General features: G+C 30.6%; 1 protein-coding gene and 1 pseudogene across 1 annotated transcript; both read right to left on the bottom strand.

Annotated features, from left to right (window-relative positions):
• Positions 1-7677: 7677 nt before the first annotated feature.
• LOC117930321 (UPF0481 protein At3g47200-like) lies at positions 7678-8496 on the bottom strand. The gene has a single exon (XM_034850920.1). It carries the CDS (start codon positions 8494-8496, stop codon positions 7678-7680), a length of 819 nt encoding a protein of 272 aa, XP_034706811.1.
• A 6357-nt stretch (positions 8497-14853) lies between these two features.
• Positions 14854-17471, bottom strand: LOC117905061 (annotated as a pseudogene).
• Positions 17472-22809: the final 5338 nt, after the last annotated feature.

Here is a 22809-nt window from a genome sequence, read left to right as displayed (position 1 = left end):
CTTAAGGATGTACTTGGGGTTCCAAATTCCATTTTAAGGATAGGAAGAACCTCAAATCACTTCCAGAGGATCCCCAAAGGAATGTATAGACCATGATAAAGGAGATAAGGGTCCTAATTCTTCTAGGAACAGATGTACTTAATTTTCTTACGGATGTACTTAGGGTTCCAAAGTCTGTTTCAGGGATGGGGAGGACCTCTAATCAATTCCCAAGGGTTCTCTAAAGGAATATGTAGACCATGATAAGGGAGATAGGCGTATCGATTTCCCTAGGAATATATGTACTTATTTTTCTTAACGATATATTTATTTTTCTTAAGGATGCACTTGGAGTTCCAAATTCCATTTCAAGGATAGAAATGGCCTCTAATAAGTTCTCGAGGGTCTTCAAAGGAATATATAGACCATGATAAGGGTAATAAGGTCTTGGTTTTCGTAGGAACATATGTTTTTTTTTTTTTTTTTTTTTTTTTTTTTTTTTTTTTTGAGGATGTGCTTGAGATTCTAAAGTCCATTTTGAGGATAGGAAGGACCTTAAATCAATTCTTGAGGGTCCCCAAAGGAATATATAGACCATGATAAGGGAAATAGGGGTCTCAATTCCTCTAGGAATAAATGTACTTATTTTTCGTAAAGATATACTTAGGGTTCCAAATTCCATTTTGGGGATGGAGAAGACTTCTAATCACTTCCCAAGGGTCCCCAATGGAATATAAAGACCATGATAAAGGAGATAGGGGTCCTGATTTCCCTAGGAACAGATGTACTTATTTTTCTTAAAGATGTGCTTGAAGTTCCAAAGTCTGTTTTAGGGATTGGAATGACCTCTAATCACTTCCCAAGGGTCTTAAAGGAATATATAGACCATGATTAAGGAGATAGGGGTGGTCCCAATTTCCCTAGGAACAAATTTACTTATTTTCCTTAAGAATGTACTTGGGTTTTCGAAGTCCATTTTGGGGATAGGAAGGACCTCCAATCACTTTTCAAGGGTTCCTAAAGGAATACATAAACCATGATAAAGAAGATAGGGGTCCTAGTACCCTTAGGAACAGATGTACTTATTTTTCTTAAGGATGTACTTAGAGTTGCAAATTAAAGTTCGTTTCGAGAAGGCGTTCCAATTAAGGTTTAAAATATCATGATATTTCGGTGATATATCATCGAAATATCATGTATCAGAGGGTATTGATAAGATAATACCCTTCAAAATATTGACATTTTGATATTTCCTTGTATTCATGTTTTTATCGCTAAAATATTGATGATATATTGAGATTTTGCCCATTTTTTGGCGATTTTAATGCCATGTCATTGGTATTTTGAATTTTGACTTTCAAAATTTTGAAATGGCTTCCAAAACTTAACCTAGCTTAGCTACCCAACTCGTTGTCACTTCACCTCACCTATAGCAACACTTTCGTTTAAATATTGGTTTTGGATTTTGTTCCTAACCGAAGTGGGATTGCATTTCAAGGATGCAATGAAAAGCAACTAGGTGGTGTAGAGGCCCATTTGAGTTATGTCCTCAAGTTCAAAATGGGTTAACCATGCCGCCAAACCAACATTGCTATTTATGACATATATGACGTGCATTTATATATATTTAAGTTATAAACAAGTATTATGTATAAGATTCATAAAGTAAATATAACTTATGTATTTATATTATAAATATTATCTCTATATATATAAATAAATTATATAGACATAAATTAATATTATATATATATATATATATATTATAAATTAATTAAAATATCAAATATATTAAGTAAATTAATTTTAATTATTATGTATTTTGTATAACAATTAAATATAAAATAAATAAAATTATCAAAATTTGAAAATTAAAAATATTTATACACATATCATCATTTTTTTTTTTATGTTTTTGAATATATCCAAAATAGACAAATCTTTAAAAAATATATTTTTAAATTTTGAATATTATTTTTAGATGTGATAAATTATAGCATGCATATATCAATTTCTTTAACAAATTACCTAAAAATATTCATTATTATTTCTTATATCATTTTTACAATTTTTATTAACATTTTAATGAATTTTGATCAATTTCCATCTCACCAATATTTTGTGTCAAAATATCCACCAATATTTCCCAATATATTTGTAAAATGAAGTTATTGATATATCTGTAAATACATATATTTTCATCCTTGCCTCCGATAAGTTCTCAAGGGTCTCCAAGGAATATATAGACCTTGATAAGGGATATAAGGGTCTCAATTCACTTAAGAACATATGTACTTATTTTTCTTAAAGATGTACATGGGGTTGCAACATCCTTTTTGGGGTGGTGAAATGCCTCAAATCACTTCCCAATGGTCCTTGAAGAAATATTAGGTCATAATAAGGGTAATTGGGATTCTCTCTAAAAAAAAATGTATATATTTTTGTGAAAAATATATGCAAGGTTCCAAATTTGATTTCAAGGTGAGAGAAAGGTGGCAAATGACTCCCTTAGGTCCCCTAAATTTCTATTTGGGACATAATAAGTGTGATTGGGGTCCTAGTTCATCCTTAAAAAAATGTACTCATTTTTCTTAATATGTATGTTTTTTTTTAAGGATATACATCGGGTTCCAAATTTAATTTTGGGGTGGGGGAATCAAAATACTTTTCAAGGTCCCCCAAATGACTATTTAGGATGTAATAAGGGTGGTTGAGGTCCTAGTTCACCCTAAAAAGAATGTATGTAGTTTTCTTTTGGATGTATGTGAGGTTTGAAATTTGATTTCTGGGGGTAAGGTCGTAAATCACTCCTCGAGGTCCCCCAAATTTAGGACATAATAAGTGTGAGTGTCCCGATTCTCCTTAAAAGAATGTACATATTTTTGTGAAGAATGTACAACATTTTTCATACGAAATTAGTTGAGAGAATTGAGTTTTACACCCACTTGGGCTTGAAAATTGGCCCAAGATCCTCATATCCTTTGTATTTAAGCCCAAAACCTAGTGGATGAGTGAAAATTGAGTTAAAGGACATTACTTTTCAAAATTTCCTGAAATGCCCTTGGCTATCAAAAAGAAAAAAAAAACAACTAACTTCCCACTCTCTCTCATTCTCTTTTTCCCTCTCTCTTTCATCATTCACCTTATCTTTCTCTCACATATTAATTGGTGGGACATGTAAATTAATTCCTTACTAGAGAGGTGTTACTATTTCCATCAATTATTTTTCTCCCAAAAACCATGCCTAATAAATTGAATATTGGAAATCAATGGTTAAAAATGATTATTACTACATTTTTAAAGTAAATATTTTTTAAACACCTCATAAAATATTTTTTTTTAAAACTTACAACATATATAATAAATATTTTTTAAACAACTTCAAAAATATTATTATTCTTTTTTATCCAATACATATATATCTTTAACCTTGTTATAGACAATTATTTGAATATTTTCTCTATTTTATGGACAATATACATAGATATTGTCTTAATATATTAGTTTGTAACATGATCATCTTTTAACTAATGGTGATAATTAATTTTTAATTGAATAATGTATTATAACATTAATAATTTGAAAAATATTCAAATACCCTTTTAAATCTAAAATAGATGTGGACTTGACATGGTTTAAATTATTAAAGCACAATACCATTAAGTCAAGCAAATGTATCATATTAAGATATTTGTATGTAATTATATCATAATTTTCTCTTCTTTTTTTTTTTATTTTTTCCTCGTACATGATATCTTTTATATAAAGTTTTGTAGATAAAAAATAACAAAATCTTTTGTTATGTAAAGAGGTATAACAACACATTAAAATTGAAAAGAGAATATAATGGAACACAAATTAGATGAAAATCACCTAAAATAGGGATATAATAGAAAACATGTAAATGCAAGAAAAAACAAGTTTAGATGAAATTTAAAATAAAAAATCAAAGAAAATAAAATAAAAGTAATAATATAAAAATCGTAGAATCTTCAAAACTATAATTACAACAAAAAAATATTTTAAATTAACTTGATAATTTAAATTAATGATTTTTTTAATTACAAATGTTACAAAGATAATTTTTTATCATTTTTAATTCTATTTAAATATGATTTTTTTAATCTCTGCTGACATTATGTTTATAAAGGTAAAATAGTAAAAATATATATTTCATTCAGTTTACTTGTAATAAACACTTTAAATGAGATTAATTTTAATTTTATTTCCTATGTTTTAATTTTGGTAGGAAGATCTAAATGACATAGTTTGGTAAAAAAAATATTGATAATTTTTCCTCAATGGTTATTATATGTTGTTTATATTGTCTTAAGTCATTTGAAACAATAACACTAATGTGTTATCCATTTATATTAATTTGATTTCACAAAAAAAGGAATACCTAAATATTATGGTTAATTTTTCTTTATATAGGATGTAAATGTAGTAAGAAAAAATATTGTTAAAACTACTTAAATGAAATATGCAATTACAAATTTTGGATGATGAAATTTAAAATTTCAAACTAAAACAATTTTTAGGTGAAGGAATGTTTGGGGGAAAAGTGTTCAATCCTTAGGTGACAAGAAAAAAAAAAAGTTCAAAATTGATTGAAATCTTGCATAAAGGGTAGCCTTGTACACCCTTGTATAATTAGTACATTTGCCTCATACAGTTAGTATATTTGCCTTGTATAGTTAGTGTAACACCCTTATACAATAGTGTAAATTCATATACAATAGTGTAAATTTCATATACAATTTGTGGGTGACAAGAAAATAAAGAAATGATTAATTCCCCTTGTAAATTTCAACTAAAATCTTTCACAAATGGTAGTTTTGTACACCCTTGTACACTTAGTACATTCCCCTTGTACAGTTAGTGTAACATCATTATACAATGGTGCAATATATCCCTCTTAAGTTGTGTGTCCACGTAGGTATATTAACCTTATTTCTAATGGTTTGACTGACAAAATGGTGGATGAATTAAGATTAATTTTTTTCCCCAAACATTATTACTAAGGAAAGTATCGGAATTTCCATGTGGAAGTTAAATAAATTGCATGACATGGGTATGCAATCTGTGGGTGACAAGGAAAATGAAAAAGTGATTCAAAATCGATTAAAATCTTTCATAGATGGTAGCCTTGTACACCCTTGTACACTTAGTGCATTTCCCTTGTACAATTAGCGTAATACCATTGTACAATGGTGCAATATATCTCTCCTAAGTAATGTGTCCACGTAGGTGTGTTAACCATATTTCTAATGGTTTAACTGAGAAAAGGGTGGATAATTAGGGTTAATTTTTTTTTCCCCAAACATCATTACTGGGGAAAGTATCAGAATTTCCATGTTGGAGTTAAATAAAGTGCATGACATGAGTATGCAATTTGTGGGTGATAAGGAAAATAAATGAGTGGTTCAAAATAGAATGAAATATTTTATAAATGGTAATCTTATACACTGCTTGTACACTTAGTACATTTCTCTAGTATAGTTAGTAAATAGTGACACAAATTTCATATCCCCGTAGTGCATATATGCCTATATGTGTATTAAACATGATTCTAAAAGTTTGATTAAAAAAATGACGAAAAACTTAAATCCAATTTTTTTATGAACACATTACATTTTTGTGAAAAAATATGCAATTGACCAATTCCTTATTTAATGTGAACATATTATATTTTAAAAATAAAAAAAAAATAATCAATAAATGAAATTTAATTCTTTTTATTATCTTCATATAAAAAATAGTATTAAACAAGGTCTTCAATTTTCATTTTTAAAAATAGTTTTCATATTTTTTTAATAAAATGTATTTCAAAAAGAGACAATATAGAAAATAAAAATTATTTTTAAAAATAAAAAAATAAAAACTATAAAAAATATTTCAAAACCAAACTCAAAACATAATCTATATAATTTTTAACAACTTGTTTTCATTTAAAATGAGTAAATATATCATTTAACCCTTTTATATGAGAAAAAATCAATCTCTACTGTACTATGTATTAATATAATCCATTTTAAAATACAAAAACATTTTAGTTGGATATTTAAAATAAAAACTCTTCATCTATCCTCTTTCTCTCTTTTTCTTTGTTCTTATTTCAATAAATTTTCAATTAATTCAAATCATTAAAAAAAATTCCTTAATAAACAAATTTGGAACATTCATATAATTTATTACCAAAAGTTTATGTTCAAAAAATTATTAAAATATGGAAGGAAAAAAATTTTAAAAAAAACTTTAAACTTTTTATTTTATAATAGTAAAAAAAAAATAAACTTTAAAATGCTTTTTAGTATAAAAGAAAAAAAATAGTAACTTCTAAAATGTAAAAAATAATTTTTATTCATTTAAATTAATAATTTTTTTCTAAAGTATTTTCCAAAATAATTTTTGAATCATTAATATAATTTTTGTTTATTTATAATTTAAAAATAGAAAATAATGTTGATTTTTCAATTATTTTTAAAAGAGTTTAAAAATATTTAATAAAGGAGAATTTTATGGATGGGGCATGTAAAGAGCGGTGGTATGAAGACAAAAATTATGGTATAAGTCAATGGGGTATTTTTGTCTATTCTAACTTTATATCCTTGTAATCAATTATGAGTAGTTGAAAGACTTTTCATTAATTATCAAGATCAAGTAGGTGTAAAATACAATTCTCTCAAATTAGTTTCAATAACAAGATCATCTAAAATTTAATATTCTTTGAATATTTTATTTCATGAAGGTGTATGATGAACTTTATTAATATATTTCTTCTAAATTTATTATAAAATATCAATTATATTAAATAAAAAAATATTATGAAACATAAAAAATTTCATAGCCATATATCGAACATAAAAAAATTAGAAGTTATATCTAACATGTATTTTAATTATCACTATGAGATAATGAAAAATATGTATGATTTCTAAAATTTAAAATAATAATAATAAAAAGTAATTTGACAACAAAAAATATAATTTACTAGATTATACAAAAAATGGAGCAAAATAAAATATTATTTTTAATCATTAAGAACAATAAAATAATAATAATAATTTTTTTCTCAACAGTATTTATTTATTTTTTTAAATTATAAATTGGATATTTACAAAAACTAAGAAACTTCAATTGTTTGTCTATTGCATTTTAGGTTATATTTTATTTATTCTCAATAATTATCGTTTATATATGTTATCATTTTTTATTTAATATGTAATAAATATGAAAAGATAAAACATTAAAAAAATTGAAATTAAAAAAAAAAATTAGAAGGAAAACTATGGCGGTCTTAATATATCAAAACGAATATGGAGGAATTTTTTAAAAGTGAAAATAACGTTAAATGATATAATAATAATAACAAATAGGATATTAAAAGTGAAGGTGACACGAAGGAGTTGTGGTTCTTTGATTTTTTTTTTTTTTTAATTAAAAAGACGTACCTTTCTCAGCCCTTATTATGAATTAATATTATTCAAGTGCATGTTGGAATGAAAATTTTCTCGTCATACAAAAAGTTGGAGTTCTTAAAAACATTTTTTTATTAGTGAATGAAAACATGATTTTCCCATAAAAATAAAAAAACTCTTATGTTTATGGTGTGGCTTTTACCAATCCTAAGCACATAGATACAAGCTTCGAGTAAGATGGGCGCATCACAGTCATAATTAACCCAATATATGTATATTAATTACCGGGAAGAGCATAGTAGGCCTCAACCCCAGTAAAAAATAGTATCAGAAGAGCAGCAATGAAAGCGATGATAGTCCATGGAGTACTGAAATGGTCGTGAAGGGCTTGAGCTATCCAAGTATTCATTCTCTTGTTGTAGTGTTCCTGAATACAATCTTTCACATCTTTATAAGCTTCGGGATCTACCAAGTCATTGCCGACCTCGTTGAAAAGTTGGGCCACATCTTCATCGCTGCCAAGAAGGTTGAAGAGAATGTGCTTAGATCTCAGCTCCTTGACATCGTCTGCATGATCAATGAGGTCGTAAAGGAGGCATATATAAGAAGGGACCCCATAGTCATCTGGGGCATCTGGACACATTTCATAGGCTACAATGTTCAAGAACTTGTGCTTCGTGAAGTCATCAATGATTATTGGGGGAAGTTTCAGGTAGACATAGAAGAAGTAGGAATTGAAAGAAATGTCTGGCAACAAACTCGTTCTACTCGGTTTGAGATGGATCCCGGAAGCTTTAAGCTCCTTGCTGCGTCGAAAAGAGTACAGCCAAATGCCTCGTTGTTTGCCTTTTTTCCATGGGCAACGGAACCCCCCATCTCCTCCTTGAGACGACGACGACTTTCCTTTTTTCTCAGGTTGCTGTTCTTGTTCGGGCTGACTCCCCCTAATCTTTTTATCCCTGCCTAGGAGAGCTCTTCGCAAAAGGTCGAGGAGATGAGAGGGCTCTTTGTTCTCCTCTTTCAGCTGTATTTCTGATGTCGACCCTTCTGGCCTCGCGGTGTCCGTGACGATTTTTTTTTTTATCAGCTCTTCCATTGGTGAACCTTTATAGAATTTTGCTTCCTCAAAAATCAATTTGAGGACTCTAAAGGGAAGTTGGTTCTCCAGCAAGTTTATTTGGTGATTTCTAAGAAAGATTCTCATACCTTTCCCACGGAAGAATTGTAGTAAAAAACATCCATCCAGAAGCATTATCCAGGCGAGTTCCTCATCATAGCACTTTTTCACTGCCTCGATATTACTTTCAATTTTTGTGTACAAAGCTTCGATGTCCTGCTTACTATCATCCAGGAAGTTTTCGTGCACATAGTGGCTTGATCATTTCCCCTGGGTCAAGGTGGGGCTTACCATGGTGGTAAGGACCGATTGAAATTACCCTCGGTTCGTACAATTTCTTGAAATCCTGGGTCCCCCTTAGCATCTGAGGAACCTTTGGTGTCCTTGGCCATTGAGTTTGAGATCGAGTCCTTTCTTCTGTTTTTTTGAGAGACCCAATCCAATTTTTCACCCTAGGACTGATTTCATTATTGTCAATCCTATGCTCCTTAGGCTCGGGACCAGTTTGGCCACTGTTCCTGCTTGGTAGACCGCCTTCTTTCTCTCCAACGTTCCTCCTTTCTTGCTGCTTTTCCATGGAATTGGATCACCTCCTTGGGCAAATCACTGATGGTATGTTAATTGGTCCAGAAGATGTTAGTCTACTGCCCATGACCATCCTCAACATCAAACAAAATGAATCGTCTAAATAAATGAATCACGTGATGTTAGTGAACATTCACGTGTCAATATTTTATTTAATTAGGAGAAATTTGTGAAAAGTTAAGCCAAAGTCAATAGTTTAAATTCCTTCCAAGTCACATTTGGAAATCAGGAATTTCAAAAATTAAATTTAAATTTAATTACTAAATTATTTGAGATTGGATTTTTGAAATTTGAATTTACATGTATTGTAAGAATTAATTTTAATATTACAAGATTATAATTAGAGAACCTTAATTAGAAAAACTTAATGAAAATTTTATTATAATGGGAATTTCAAAAGATATTTAATTTAATATTATAACAAAACAATTTAATTTTTAATTATAATGGGAATTCAACCTTATAAAATTATAAAACGGAATTTATACAAAAGAGTAAATTGATTAAATATGAATATTATCATTTAGTAGATTTAATTTTTAAAAGGTTGATTTAATTGAGGTGTAATTTACAAAGGAAGTTGATTAAATTAATTTCATTTGGAAGGATTGAGAATCCTATTATTGTAATTTTTAATCATCGAATGTTCTTTAGATTAAATTACAAGTTACAATTCGAATCTGTCCGTTAAAAAGTTTTTCAACATATAAAAAAAAAATCTTAAAATTAAAATCATTTTTAATTTTAAAATGTCCTTTTCCCATATTCAAAACATCTCTTTGTCCAAGAGTATGATTGGAACCAATGTGTTCCACACAAGTTCCATCTTGGCTCATCTATTATTAAAAAAAAAAAAAAGAACAACCGTATTCCTCAATTTATTCAATATTTTGAAAGGGAAAACACAATTGAGTAAACATTCCTCAATTTATTCAATTGAATTTATGCATTTCTTGAGCATAAGGAAACTCCTCCCATATTCTGAAAGGGAAAACACATTTGAGTAAGCATTCCTCAATTTATTCAATTGAATCTATGCATTTCTTGAGCATAAGGAAACCTCTTCCATATTCGGAAAGAAAAAACACAATTGCATAAGCATTTCTCAATTTATTCAATTGAATCTATGCGTTTCTCGAGCATAAGGAAACCCCTTCCATATTTTGAAAGGGAAACACAATTGAGTAAGCATTTTTCAATTTATTCAATTGAATCTATGCATTTCTTGAGCATAAGGAAACCTCTTTTATATTATTAAAGGAAAAACACAATTGAGTAAGCTTTGCTTCTTGTTTGTAATATGAAATATACCTCCCCATGTCCCCACCATGCAAGTCTCATGGGTGTGTGTGTATATATATATAAGAAAACAAAAACAAAACATACAAAGTACACAATGATTTATGTGGTTTAGCCTCAGGTCTACATCCATAGGTAATGACAAAGAAAATTTTCCACTATTGTAGAAGAAGACTATGACTCTAGAGCTCTCAAATCTGAAAGTCTCAATCACAAAAAAAAAAAAAAAAAAAAAAAAAAAAAAACTTCCACTATTTTGGTTAAAATCTCTTTCTATGTATATTTTTCTAATTATATAGGAAAATTCTATGAGTAACTAGGTGTATAATTGTCAAAGATGTCTTTTCCTAAAAGAATATTTCCTTTATAATGATAGGAAACCCACTTACTAGAATATTTTATATTAGAAAACTATCTATAACTTTTCAATTAACTCATAAATAGAATCTGAGACATTTTTTATTAATCTCCACCTTGGCTCAAATTCCTAAGATTCAAATAAACTTGAAAGTCTTTCATATTACTTTGCTCTCACACCCCAAAGGGTCTTTCAGATACTATTAACATTAATTAAGTCCAAGCAATGCATGAACTTAACTATAGAAACAAACTTAGTCATCATATATGTGGGATTATCCATTGTAAGGATTTTTTTTCACTATAATAGCACATTGTATGATCTTATCCCTAATAAAATGTATTATGACATCGATATGTTTGCTCATCTCATGGAACATTTGATTTTTAGTCAAATGTACGACACTTTGACTATCACAATACACAACTGTCAACTCTTATTGTAAGCTTAAATAACCAAAAAACCCTTAAGACAAATTAGCTTCTTTCACTACTTATGTGTTCGCCATGTGTTCTACTTTAGTGGTTGACAAAACAACTATAAATTGTAAAGTTGCTTTTCAACTAATAACACTACCACATAAAGTGAATACATACCTTGTTAGAGATCTTCTTCTATCTAAGTTTGTATCATAATCATAATCAACATAACCAATAATTTCCTCAAAGATGTCACTACTTTTATCATATGCTAAGCCAACATGTGATGTTCTTCTCAAGTATCGAAGTATCCATTCACTATTTGCCAATGGATCTTTCCAAGGCAAACCATATATCTACTCACCACAATAACCGCATGTGAAATGTTTGACCTAGTGCAAACCATGACATATATAATGCTCCCAATTGCACTAGCATAAGGAACATGTGACATGTGCTCCTTTTCTTTTCCGATCTATGGTGATAAAGCACTTGAAAGTTTGAAGTGAGTTGCTAGTGGAGTGCTCATTGGTTTTGACCCTTGCATTCCAAAGCTTTCCAACACTTACTTAATGTATATATATATATATATATATATATATATATATTTTTTTTTTGTGATAAGTACAATTTCCCTGTTTCTCGGTCTCTATGAATCTCCATACCTAACATTTTCTTTGTAGCTGCAAGGTTTTCATTTCAAACTCTCCTTGAAGTTGAGGTTTTCAACTTGTTGATCTCAAACATATTCTTGCAAGCAATTAAACATGTCATCAACATATAACAATAAATAAATGAAATAACCATCAAACAATTCCTTGTGATAAACATAATTATCATATTCACTCCTATGGTAGCCATTACCGATAATAAAAGTATCAAACCTTTTATACCATTGTCTAAGAGAATGCTTCAAACCATAAAGAGATTTCTTCATCAAACAAATATGGTCTTCTTTTTCTAAAATAATGATTCCCTCATATTGATGCATAAAATCTGTTCTTCCAACTTACCATGCAAACAACACTTTGATTGTACTATGCTTCACAACTGGAGAAACACTTCATTGAAGTCCACCCCTTCGTTTTGTGTGTAACCTGTTGTCACTAAGTGTGCTTTAAACCTAGCATCCTTACTCTTGAAATTCCTTCATTTCTTTTGAAGACTTTGAAACCAACAATCTTTTGATTTTTAGGTTTCTCAACTAGTTGCCAAGTAAGGTTCTTTTGAAGAGATTCAATCTACTCATTCATAGTAATAATCCATTGTGTAGACTCTCTATTAGTGATGGCTTCATGATAAGTTTGAGGCTTCTCCTTTTCAATGTTTTCTGCCACACTAAGTGCATAAGCAACCAAATCTACATAAGAATACCTTTGTGGTGGTTTAATTTGCCCCATTGTTCTATCTCTGACCAAACAATATTGTTACTCTTGTGGTGTGTTTTCATTATCATCAAAATGTTGCACTTTTTCCTCATTTGGCTTTATTGAAATCGTTTTTCTCGCAACACAGTCCATGATGATATCTTGAATTTGCAACAAGAACTCTTTTTTCGGAAAAAAAAAAATGTAAAATATATGGTTCTTGAGTTTTAGTGATTTTACAAGCTTTTTATCATGGAAAACCATGAATAACAACAATAGTGACCTTTAGTAATAATTTTGAATCTTAAATCTTACCTGGTGTTTGTTTTTTTTGTTTTTTTTTTCATTTAATGTTGAATGCAGTTTGCTTTCAAATTTTAGATGATTCATTTTTAACTTTTTTTTAGTTATTATTTATTTTTAATTTTTTTTATTGAATAGAAAAAGTCAAAATATTTGATTTTTTCTCTTAATGTTAAAAATATCTTTTTTAAAATAACCAAAATACAACCTTAACACAACTCTCACATTATTAATACTTAATACTTAATAGAAATAAAATAATAAAAAATAAATGATTTAATACTTAACACTTAATACTATTAAGTTGTATTTAGAATTAAGTTAAATTATATTTTATTTAGATTTAAGTAAAAGAAAAAAAAACAAATTAGTAGGTTATTTAGGTTATGTTTGATTCTTGAAAAGTTGGAAGGAAAATACAAGAAAAAGAAAAAAAAAAGTAAAAAAAAAACAAATGAAGAAAAAAAAAAAGATTTAAAATCACTGAATTATTTTTGTATACTACCTTAAACTTTTTTCATAAATTTAACTTTTATATATAAAGATTAAATAATTTGAAAATATATAATTTTTTAAATAATTTTAAACATATTTTACTTTATTTCATATTTTTCATGGTAAAACCAAATATAAGAATTTTTTTTTTAACATTTTTTCTTTCTTCTTTAGTACTTTTTGGAACCTAACATAGCATTAAAAACGATTAATTCACAAGGAAAATGTCAAGATCGATTCCAGGATATATTTATAATCAAATCCAATTATTGTCCTTTCATAGAAAATGTTAGGATGCGCAATTATCGCCCTTTAATTAAGTTGGGCCTCCTGGAATTGATGAGTAGCAGCATTGAAAGGCTATCTTCATGCCTTCTATGCAATATCTCATTACTTTTTGGTAAGCATGCGTGCCAAGCTCCTGTTTGGCCCCCATTTGTGTCCAAGTGATGAGATTGAGAGTGGAATATAAATATAATTATATAAAAGGAGAGAAAAAGTGGAAAGAATTAAAAATTTATTGTATTTCACTACTCTCTTATTAGAATATTAATTAAAAATCCTCCCAATAAAATATAGAAAATTTTTACATCTTGATTTGTATCTTCAAATTTAAGGTAGCATCCTTTACCTTCTAAAATCTTCAAATTTGATAGATTTGGTAAAAATATTAGTAATTTAATCTCGAGATTTTGCAAATTTTAATTGTTTTTCTTTCTTCATAATACTCTCTAATAAAATGATATCTTGTATTGATGTATTTACTTTAATCATCGAAAGTTGGATTTTTTTTTTTAATTTATAATTTAATCACTCATTTGTTGTCAGCGTAAATCTATGTTGGTTCTTTTTATGGCAAATTAGGCTCTTTCAACAATTTTTTGAACTAAATTGTTTGACATACATGTGATGTTTCAATAACATACACATGGTGTTATTGAAACAAATTCTGCTTCACAAGTTGGAAGTGTTGCAATAGGTTATTTTTTAAGTCCAAGAGCTCTTAAAGAGATTCCAAGAAGATTAATTTTTTGTGGAAGAGTTGAAGAATATTCAAATATTCCTTAAAGAAGTTGAAAACTTGGAGATTCTTTCAATGAAGATTGGAAGATTTAATTAAAAAAATGTAGTATTTATTTCTGAAATCTCTTTTGATCCAAAATCAAACATTAAATTGCCTAAAAGGATATATCTGTCTTTTGTAAAAAGAAAATTTAAAAATCAGAGGGCATATTTGATATTCTTCCCTCAATTTATAAATATATCAAAATTATGATTTTATTCACAATTTTCTCATTTGAAAAAAAAAAAAAAAAAATTGTGTGCGCAAATTCAATCGCATCCCATCCACGAATTACATATTGTTGACTGAAAATTTTCTATTGTGATCCTGGTCTATGAAAAAGAATACAAAGAAGCTAGCTGGAAATTGTGAGTTTCTTGTAGATGATAGGAAACTCATGGAGAGGAAAAGACTAATAATATTGCATGCATGCATGAAATCCAGTGATACAACTTAACAATCTATACATCTTTATTTATCTAATCGTACAATCTTCCATTTCTCAAACCGAATTATATACGCCAAACAAGAATAAAAACACTTCACAGTATACAACTTAACAATTTATACATCTTTATTTGTCTAATCCCAAAGAAGCCGAACAATATACCAAACAACAAAAAGAATAATCGCAACCCCACATAACCACATATATATAACTTCTATACCTTTACCGGGATGAGCGTAGTAGGTCTGAAGCCCAGTAAGACATAGTAGCAAAAAAGCTACAATGAAACCAATGACAGTCCATGGAGACCTGAAATAGTCGTGAAAGCCTTCGGCTATCCAAGTATTCCATCTCTCGTCGTAGTGGTCCTGAATGTTAGCTTTCACATCCCTATAAGCATCGGAATCTCCCAAGTCATAGGTGATCTCGTTGAAAAGTTTGGCCACATCTTCATCGCTGCCAAGATGATTGTAGAGAATGTGGTTAGATCTCAGCTCCTTGACATCGTCTGGATGATCAATGAGGTTGTCAAGGAAGCATATATAAGAAGTGACCCCATAGTCATCTGGGCCTTCTGAACACATTTCATAGGCTACCATGTTCAAGAACTTGGGCTTCGTGGAGTCATCAATGGTTATTGTGGGAAGTTTCAGGTGGCCACAGAAGAAGTCGGATTTGAAAGAAATGTCTGTCAAGAATCTCGTTGTACTTGGTTTGAGACGGATCCCGGCTGCTTTAAGCTCCATGATGTGTCTAAAAGACGACGGCCTTTTCCTGGCTGCTTTAAGCTCCATGATGTGTCTAAAAGATGACGGCCTTTCGCCCTGTTTCCCATCTCCACCTTGAGACGACGACGACTTTCCCTTTTTCTCAGGTTGCTGCTCTTGTTCTAGCTGAATCCCCACTTCTTGCTTGCTGCTCTTTTTATGATTGCCTAGGAGAGCACTTCGCAAAAGGTCGAGGAGGTGAGAGGGCTCTTTGTAGTCCGCTGCTAGTTGTGTTCCGTTGTTAAGAGTGATGAATGTTTTTATCATATTTTCCATTGTTAAACCATCATTGAATTTTGCTCTCTCAAAAATCAACTCGAGAACTCCAAAGGGAAGTTGGTTCTCCAGCAAGAACAAGTCCTGCTCCACAAAACTTATTTGGTGATTTCTAAGAACGTCACTCGTATCGACTGTGCCGGGGTCGACTCTGCTGCAGATGAATTGTAGTATAAAACACCCATCCAGAAGCATCATCCAGGCGAGTGCCTCATTATCATACTTGATCGTCGGTCTCTTATTATAGCACTTCCTCACTGCCTCGATATTACTTTCAATTTTTGTGTACAATGCTTCGATTTCCTGCTTACTATCAGCCAGGAAGTTTCAGGCACATAGAGGCTTGATCATTTGCACTGGGCGAAGGTGGGGCTTGCCATGGTGGTAAGGACCGATTGAAATTACCCTCGGTTCGTACAATTTCTTGAAATCCTGGGTCCCCCTCAGCAACTGAGGAACCTTTGGTATCCTTCGCCATTGACGTTGAGATTGAGTGCTTTTTTCTGCCTTTTTGAGAGACTCAATCCAATTTTTCACTCTATGACTGATTTCAACAATGTCAATCCTATGCTCCTCAGGCTCGAGGCCAGCTTGGCCACTGTTCCTGCTTGGTTGGCCGCCTTCTAGTTCTATCTCTCCAACGTTCCTCCTTTCTTGCTGCTCTTCCATGGAATTGGATCACCACCTTGGCCTAATCACTGTTGGTATGTTAATTGGTCGAGAAGATGTTAGTCTACTGCCGATGACTATCCTCAACATCAAAATGAATCGTCTAAATCAATGAATCACGTGACTTTAGTGAACATTCACGTGTCAATATTTTATTTAATTAGGCAAAATGTGTAAAACCTTAGTCGAAATTAAAGTCAATAGTTTAAATTCTTGTTAAGTTACATTTGGAAATTAAGAATTGCAAAAAATAAATTTGAACTCAGCTATTAAATTATTTGAGATTGCATTTTTGAAATTTGAATATTACATATATTGTAAGAATTAATTTTATTATTATAAGGTAATTATTAGAGAACCATAGTTAGAAAAACTTGGTGAAATTTTTATTATGTTAAATGATTATAATAATTTTTTCAAAAGATATCTAATTTAATATTATAACAAATCAATTTAATTTTTAATTATGATTGGAATTCAACCTTATAGAATTATAAAACATGAAACAAAATTGAATCAACATGAAATTAAGTTTAAATTATGTTATATAAATTTAGGAATTTATACAAAAGGATAAATGTTATCCATATCACTCAAAATATATGGATAATAAGTGCGTGTAATAAATATACAAATAAAATGAAGTAAATAGAAAATTGGAACTCACAAATATGGTTGATCGAAACTAGAGTCTGACTTTGTGTTCTTAAGACGAATTTGTCCCGCTTAGGTGCTTACGGTTTCTTAATAATTGTCTCCCATGATACAACGATCACTTTCTTGTGATGGTAGTACTTCAAATCACAAGAAACAACGAATCACTTGGTGATTTATACTCTCTTGTATACCAAATATTTGGTAGAGAAGATAAATGACCAGACTTGAAGTTAAAAGAGGACTTGAATGACAAGAAAGGAGAAAGAGTGGAGAGAATTGATGAATGAATGAATGAAAATGTCATAGGGGGTCCTATTTAAAGATTTGAAGGTGACTTATTAGAAGAGATGTGTCTAGTATCTTTTGAAGCATTGTATCTCAAGACACCATACACATCCTTTGGAAGAGGTTGTGTCTTTTAAATACAAGACATATTCTTTAAAACGAGTTGTATCTATTAAGAAATAACATGTCTTCCAAGGAAAAAAAAAAGTCCTAATTTCCATTCACCTATATAAATTTCAACAATAAATTGATTAAATATGAATATTATCATTTAGTAGATTTAATTTTTAAAAGATTGATTTAATTGAGGGATAATTTACAAAGAAAGGGGATTAAATTAATTTCATTTTGAAGGATTGAAAATCTCATTATTGTAATTTTTAATTTTCGAATGTTCTTTAGAATAAATTGCAAGTTACAATTCAAATCTACCCATTAAAAAGTTTTAAAACATATAAAAAAGAAATTCTTAAATTTAAAATCATTTTTAATTTTAAAATGTCCTTTTCCCATATTTTGGGCATATCTTTGTCCAAGAAAATGACTGGAATCATTGTGCTCCACGTAAGTTCCATCTTGGCTCATCTATTATTTAAAAAAGAAAAAGAAAAGAAAAAGAAAAAGAAAAAGAAAAAGAAAAAGAACAATCATATTCCTCAATTTATTCAATTGAATCTATGCATTTCTTGGGCATAAAGAAACCCTTCCATATTTTGAAAGGAAAAATACAATTGAGTAAGCATTCCTCAATTTATTCAATTGAATCTATGCATTTCTTGAGCATAAAGAAACCCATTCCATATTCTGAAAGGAAAAACACAATTGAGTAAGCATTCATCAATTTATTCAATTGAATCTATGCATTTCTTGAGCATAAGGAAACCCCTTCCATATTCTAAAAGAAAAAACACAATTGTGTAAGCTTTACTTCTTGTCACTAATATGAAATATACCCTTCCCGCCATGCAAGTCTTATGGTATCTATATATATACTTCTATTGGGAAAAATCATGACAAAGAATAATAATAGGGAGAAAAGAATAAGAAAATGAAAACAAAACACACAAAGTACATAACAATTTATGTGGTTTAGCCTCAAGCCTACATCCACAGGTGATGACAAAGAAGAATTTCCACTATTGTTAAAGGAGATTACAACCTTAGAGCTTTCAAATCCCAAAGTCCCAATTACATCTAAAAAGCGACTTCCACTATTTTGGTCAAAATCTCTTCCTATATATATATTTTCCTAATTACATAGAAATATTCCATATAAAACACTAATTGTATAATTGTCAAAGATGTCTTTTACTAAAAGAATATTTCTTCTATAATAATAGGAAACACTCTTACAGAATATTTTCTATTAGAAAACTATCTACAACTTTCCAATTGACTCAAAAATAGAATCTAAAACATTTTTCAACAATCTCCACCTTGGCTCAAATTCTCAAGATTAAAAAAAAAAAAAGTCAAAAGTCTTCCATGTCACTTTGATCCCACACCTAAAAAGGGCCTTTAGATACTATTAACACCAAGTCTAAGCAATGCATAAACTTAACTATAGAAATGGACTTAGTCATCATATCCATGAGATTATCCACTATAAGGATTTTTTTTTTCACTATAATAGCACCCTATGCGATCACATCCATAATAAAATGCATTGACATCAATATGGTTGCTCCTCTCATGGAACATTTGATTTTTAGTCAAATATGGAACTTTGGCTATCACAATACATAACAGTCAACCCCTATTGTAAGCTTAAATCACCAACCAAACCCTTAAGGAAAATAGTTTCTTTCACTGCTTCTGTGACCACCATGTATTCTACGTCAGTGGTTGATAAAACAATTGTAGATTACAAAGTTGCTTTACAACTAATAACACTACCACATAAAGTGAATACATACCCTATTAAAAATCTTCTTCTATCAAAATCTCCAAAATAATCAGAATCAACATAACCAATAATTTCCTCAGAGATGTCACTACTTTTATCATATACTAAGTCAATATATGATGTTCCTCTCAAGTACCAAGGTATCCATTCATTGCTTCCCAATGGATCTTTCTAAGGCGATGCATATATCTACTTACCACACTAACTACATGTGAAATGTTTGGCCTAGTGCAAACCATGACATACATAATGCTCCCAACTGCACTAGCATATGGAACATGTGACATGTACTCCATTTCTTCTTTGGTCTATGGTAATAAAGCACTTGAAAGTTTGAAGTGAGTTGTTAGTTGAGTACTCACTAGTTTTTACCCTTGCATTCCAAAGTGTTCCAACACTTTCTCCATATACTTTTTCTATGATAAGTACAATTGCCCTGCTTCTTGGTCTCTATGAATCTTCATACCTAATATTTTCTTCGCTACTCCAAGGTCTTTTATTTCAAACTCTCATTGAAGTTGAGTTTTCAACTTGTTGATCTCAAACATATTCTTGTATAAAATTAACATATCATCAACATATAATAATAAATAAATGAAAGAATCATCAAACAATTCCTTATGATGAACACGATTATCATACTCACTCTTATGGTAGCCATTACCAATAATAAAAGTATTAAACCTTTTATACCATTGCCTAGGAGATTGCTTCAAACCATAAAGAAATTTCTTCAGCAAACAAACATGGTTTTCCTTTCTCGAAATAATGAATCCCTTAGGTTGATGCATATAAATTTGTTCTTCTAACTTACCATGTAAAAAAGTAGTCTTGACATCAAGTTACTCTAATTCTAAATTAAATAAAACAACCATAACAAGTAACACTCTCATTGAGTTATGCTTCACAACTAGAGAAAACACTTCATTGAAATCCACCCCCTTATTTTGTGTGTGACCTTTTGCCACTAAGTGTGCTTTGAACCTAGCATCCTCCACTCCCGAAATTCCTTCCCTTCTTTTGAAGACTCATTTGCAACCAAAAATCTTTTGAGTTTTTAGGTTTCTCAACTAGTTGTTAAGTATGGTTCTTTTGAAGAGATTTAATCTCCTCATTCATAGCAACATTCCATTGTGTAGACCATCTACTAGTGATGACTTCATGATAAGTGTATGGTTCCTCATTTTCAATAATGTTCTTTACCATACTATGTGCATAAACAACCAAATCTACATAAGCATACCTTTGTGGTGGTTTAATTTGCCTCTTTGTTCTATATTTCGCTATACAATATTGTTGCTCTCATGGTGTGTTTTCTTTATCATTAAGATGTTGCATTTCTTCTTCTTTTGGCTTTATTGAATTTTTTTTTCTATGGTTTCTAAAGCTTTAGACACAAACTCCACATTTTCTCTCATACTAGGGTTGTTTCCTACATGAAGTTACTCATTCCTAGGACACAACATTTCAAACTCATTAAAAGTCTCATCCCTATTAATTGTAAATTTAGAGAATTTTGAATTTAGTCACCATAACTTGTACCATTTCACTTCATCTGCATATCCTAACAATATGCACTTCCTTGTCCTTGTTTCCAACTTGCCTTCATTTACATGAGTATAAGCAGGACAAGAAAAAAAAAATCTTAAATTACCATAATTAGAAAGAGAACCAGACCATCTCTCTTTAGGAGTCCTATAATTAATAGGAATTGAAGGAGATCTATTCACAAGATAACAAGTAGAATTTATCGCTTCAACCCAAAATTCCTTTTTGACAACCCTACATTCAAAAACATGCATGATGCTTTCTCTAAAAGAGTTCTATTCATCTATTCTGCAACACCATTTTGTTGTGGAGTATGCTTAACTGTGTGATGTCTCACAATACTTTCATTCTTGCAAAAATCATTAAACTCATATCCATATATGAAGAAAGAGCCGGTACATAATCCATATGGGAGATAAATGCTAATAGAACATCAAAAGAAAGTGGTGGGTCTACATGCTTGAACTCTACCACAATTGGGCTAATAATGCCCTCAAATACATCATCATCATGAATAACATCAGTAAGCAACCCACGAGCAAGGACAAGTTGAACATCCTTAACCATCTCAATAGCAAGTACCCCAAACAGATCGAGTGAAGAAATAGTTTTTAGTTGAACATCATTGGTAATCTGACTCATGTCTACCATGAACATCTCATTACTATACTCGTCACATGAAACAACCCCATCTATCATGTCTGCAATCTCAATAGATGTCTCATACTCATTAGTCTTCTTTAGGAAATAAAGTGCCAATAGGCTCGTATGACCTAAAGACGAAAGAGTGACCAAAATAGAAGTGGAAGTGCTAGGAGCTCCATCACTCAACTGCAATTGATGAACGAGACACTGAAGCTTAGCCTTTTGATCAACACTATGTCCACTGGTGATTCTTTCTGAATGCACTTGTATCTCAGGTGCCCTCACAAAGTAATCCACTAAGCGCATCTTGTATGAGTGAACAAGATAGTCAAATGGAATGTCAAGCAGGTGAGCTCTGAGTCTCTCATTGCATAGAAGCACCATGTATCTATAATTAACCTCTGTAAGAACAAAACCAAGACCGAAAGGAGTACCATGATCAATTGTGGCAATGAACTCTCCAGGACCATGCTGACAATGCCTTAAACCCAAACCAGGTAAGAAAAACATAGATCTCATCATGTTCAGGACCACAGTACTACCATGCTCATCAAAAGGAAGTGCCACATAATCTCTATAGAAGTGCTCAGCCTCCACAGTCTGTATCTCATCAAAGGTGAAGCTAGTAAGAAACAGGTTGTCATTTCCATGACTAATCTCCAATACTGGCTCTGAAGTAGAATAAGTGTCTCTAATAGATTGTATTGTAATGACTCTGCCCTCATGTATAAACTTTACCTTTTGATGAAGGGAAAATGGTATAACTCTTGCTCTATGGATCCAAGGTTGACCTAGTAATAGGTTAAAAGATGTGGGGATCCTCAAAATTTGAAACAAAATAGAGAATGTGATCGGGCCTATCTGCAAGTCTAATGTCAACGTACCCAAAACCTCTCTACGTGTACTATCATAGGCTCAAACTATTTGAGAAGATGGCTCAAAGTTCGAAGGTCCAAAACCAAGAGTGACTATTGTAGCTAGTAGGCAAACGTTCAGGGCAGAGTCATTGTCTAGAATGATAGATGGAACTCAATACTTGGAACAAAAAAATATATATATAGAGAGAGGTAGAGTATGTTCAAAACCCCTAGGGGGTAGATCATTAGAAGAAAAGACAATGCATGTGGCCCTGTCAACTGTCAACATATGGATCAATCCCTTAAGGGAGGTGGATGTCTCAACACCCTGACCAGTGCCTCTGG

The sequence above is a fragment of the Vitis riparia genome, chromosome 2, assembly GCF_004353265.1.
Source record: "Vitis riparia cultivar Riparia Gloire de Montpellier isolate 1030 chromosome 2, EGFV_Vit.rip_1.0, whole genome shotgun sequence".
NCBI lineage: Eukaryota > Viridiplantae > Streptophyta > Magnoliopsida > Vitales > Vitaceae > Vitis > Vitis riparia.
This window is presented reverse-complemented; position numbering and strand designations above follow the sequence as displayed.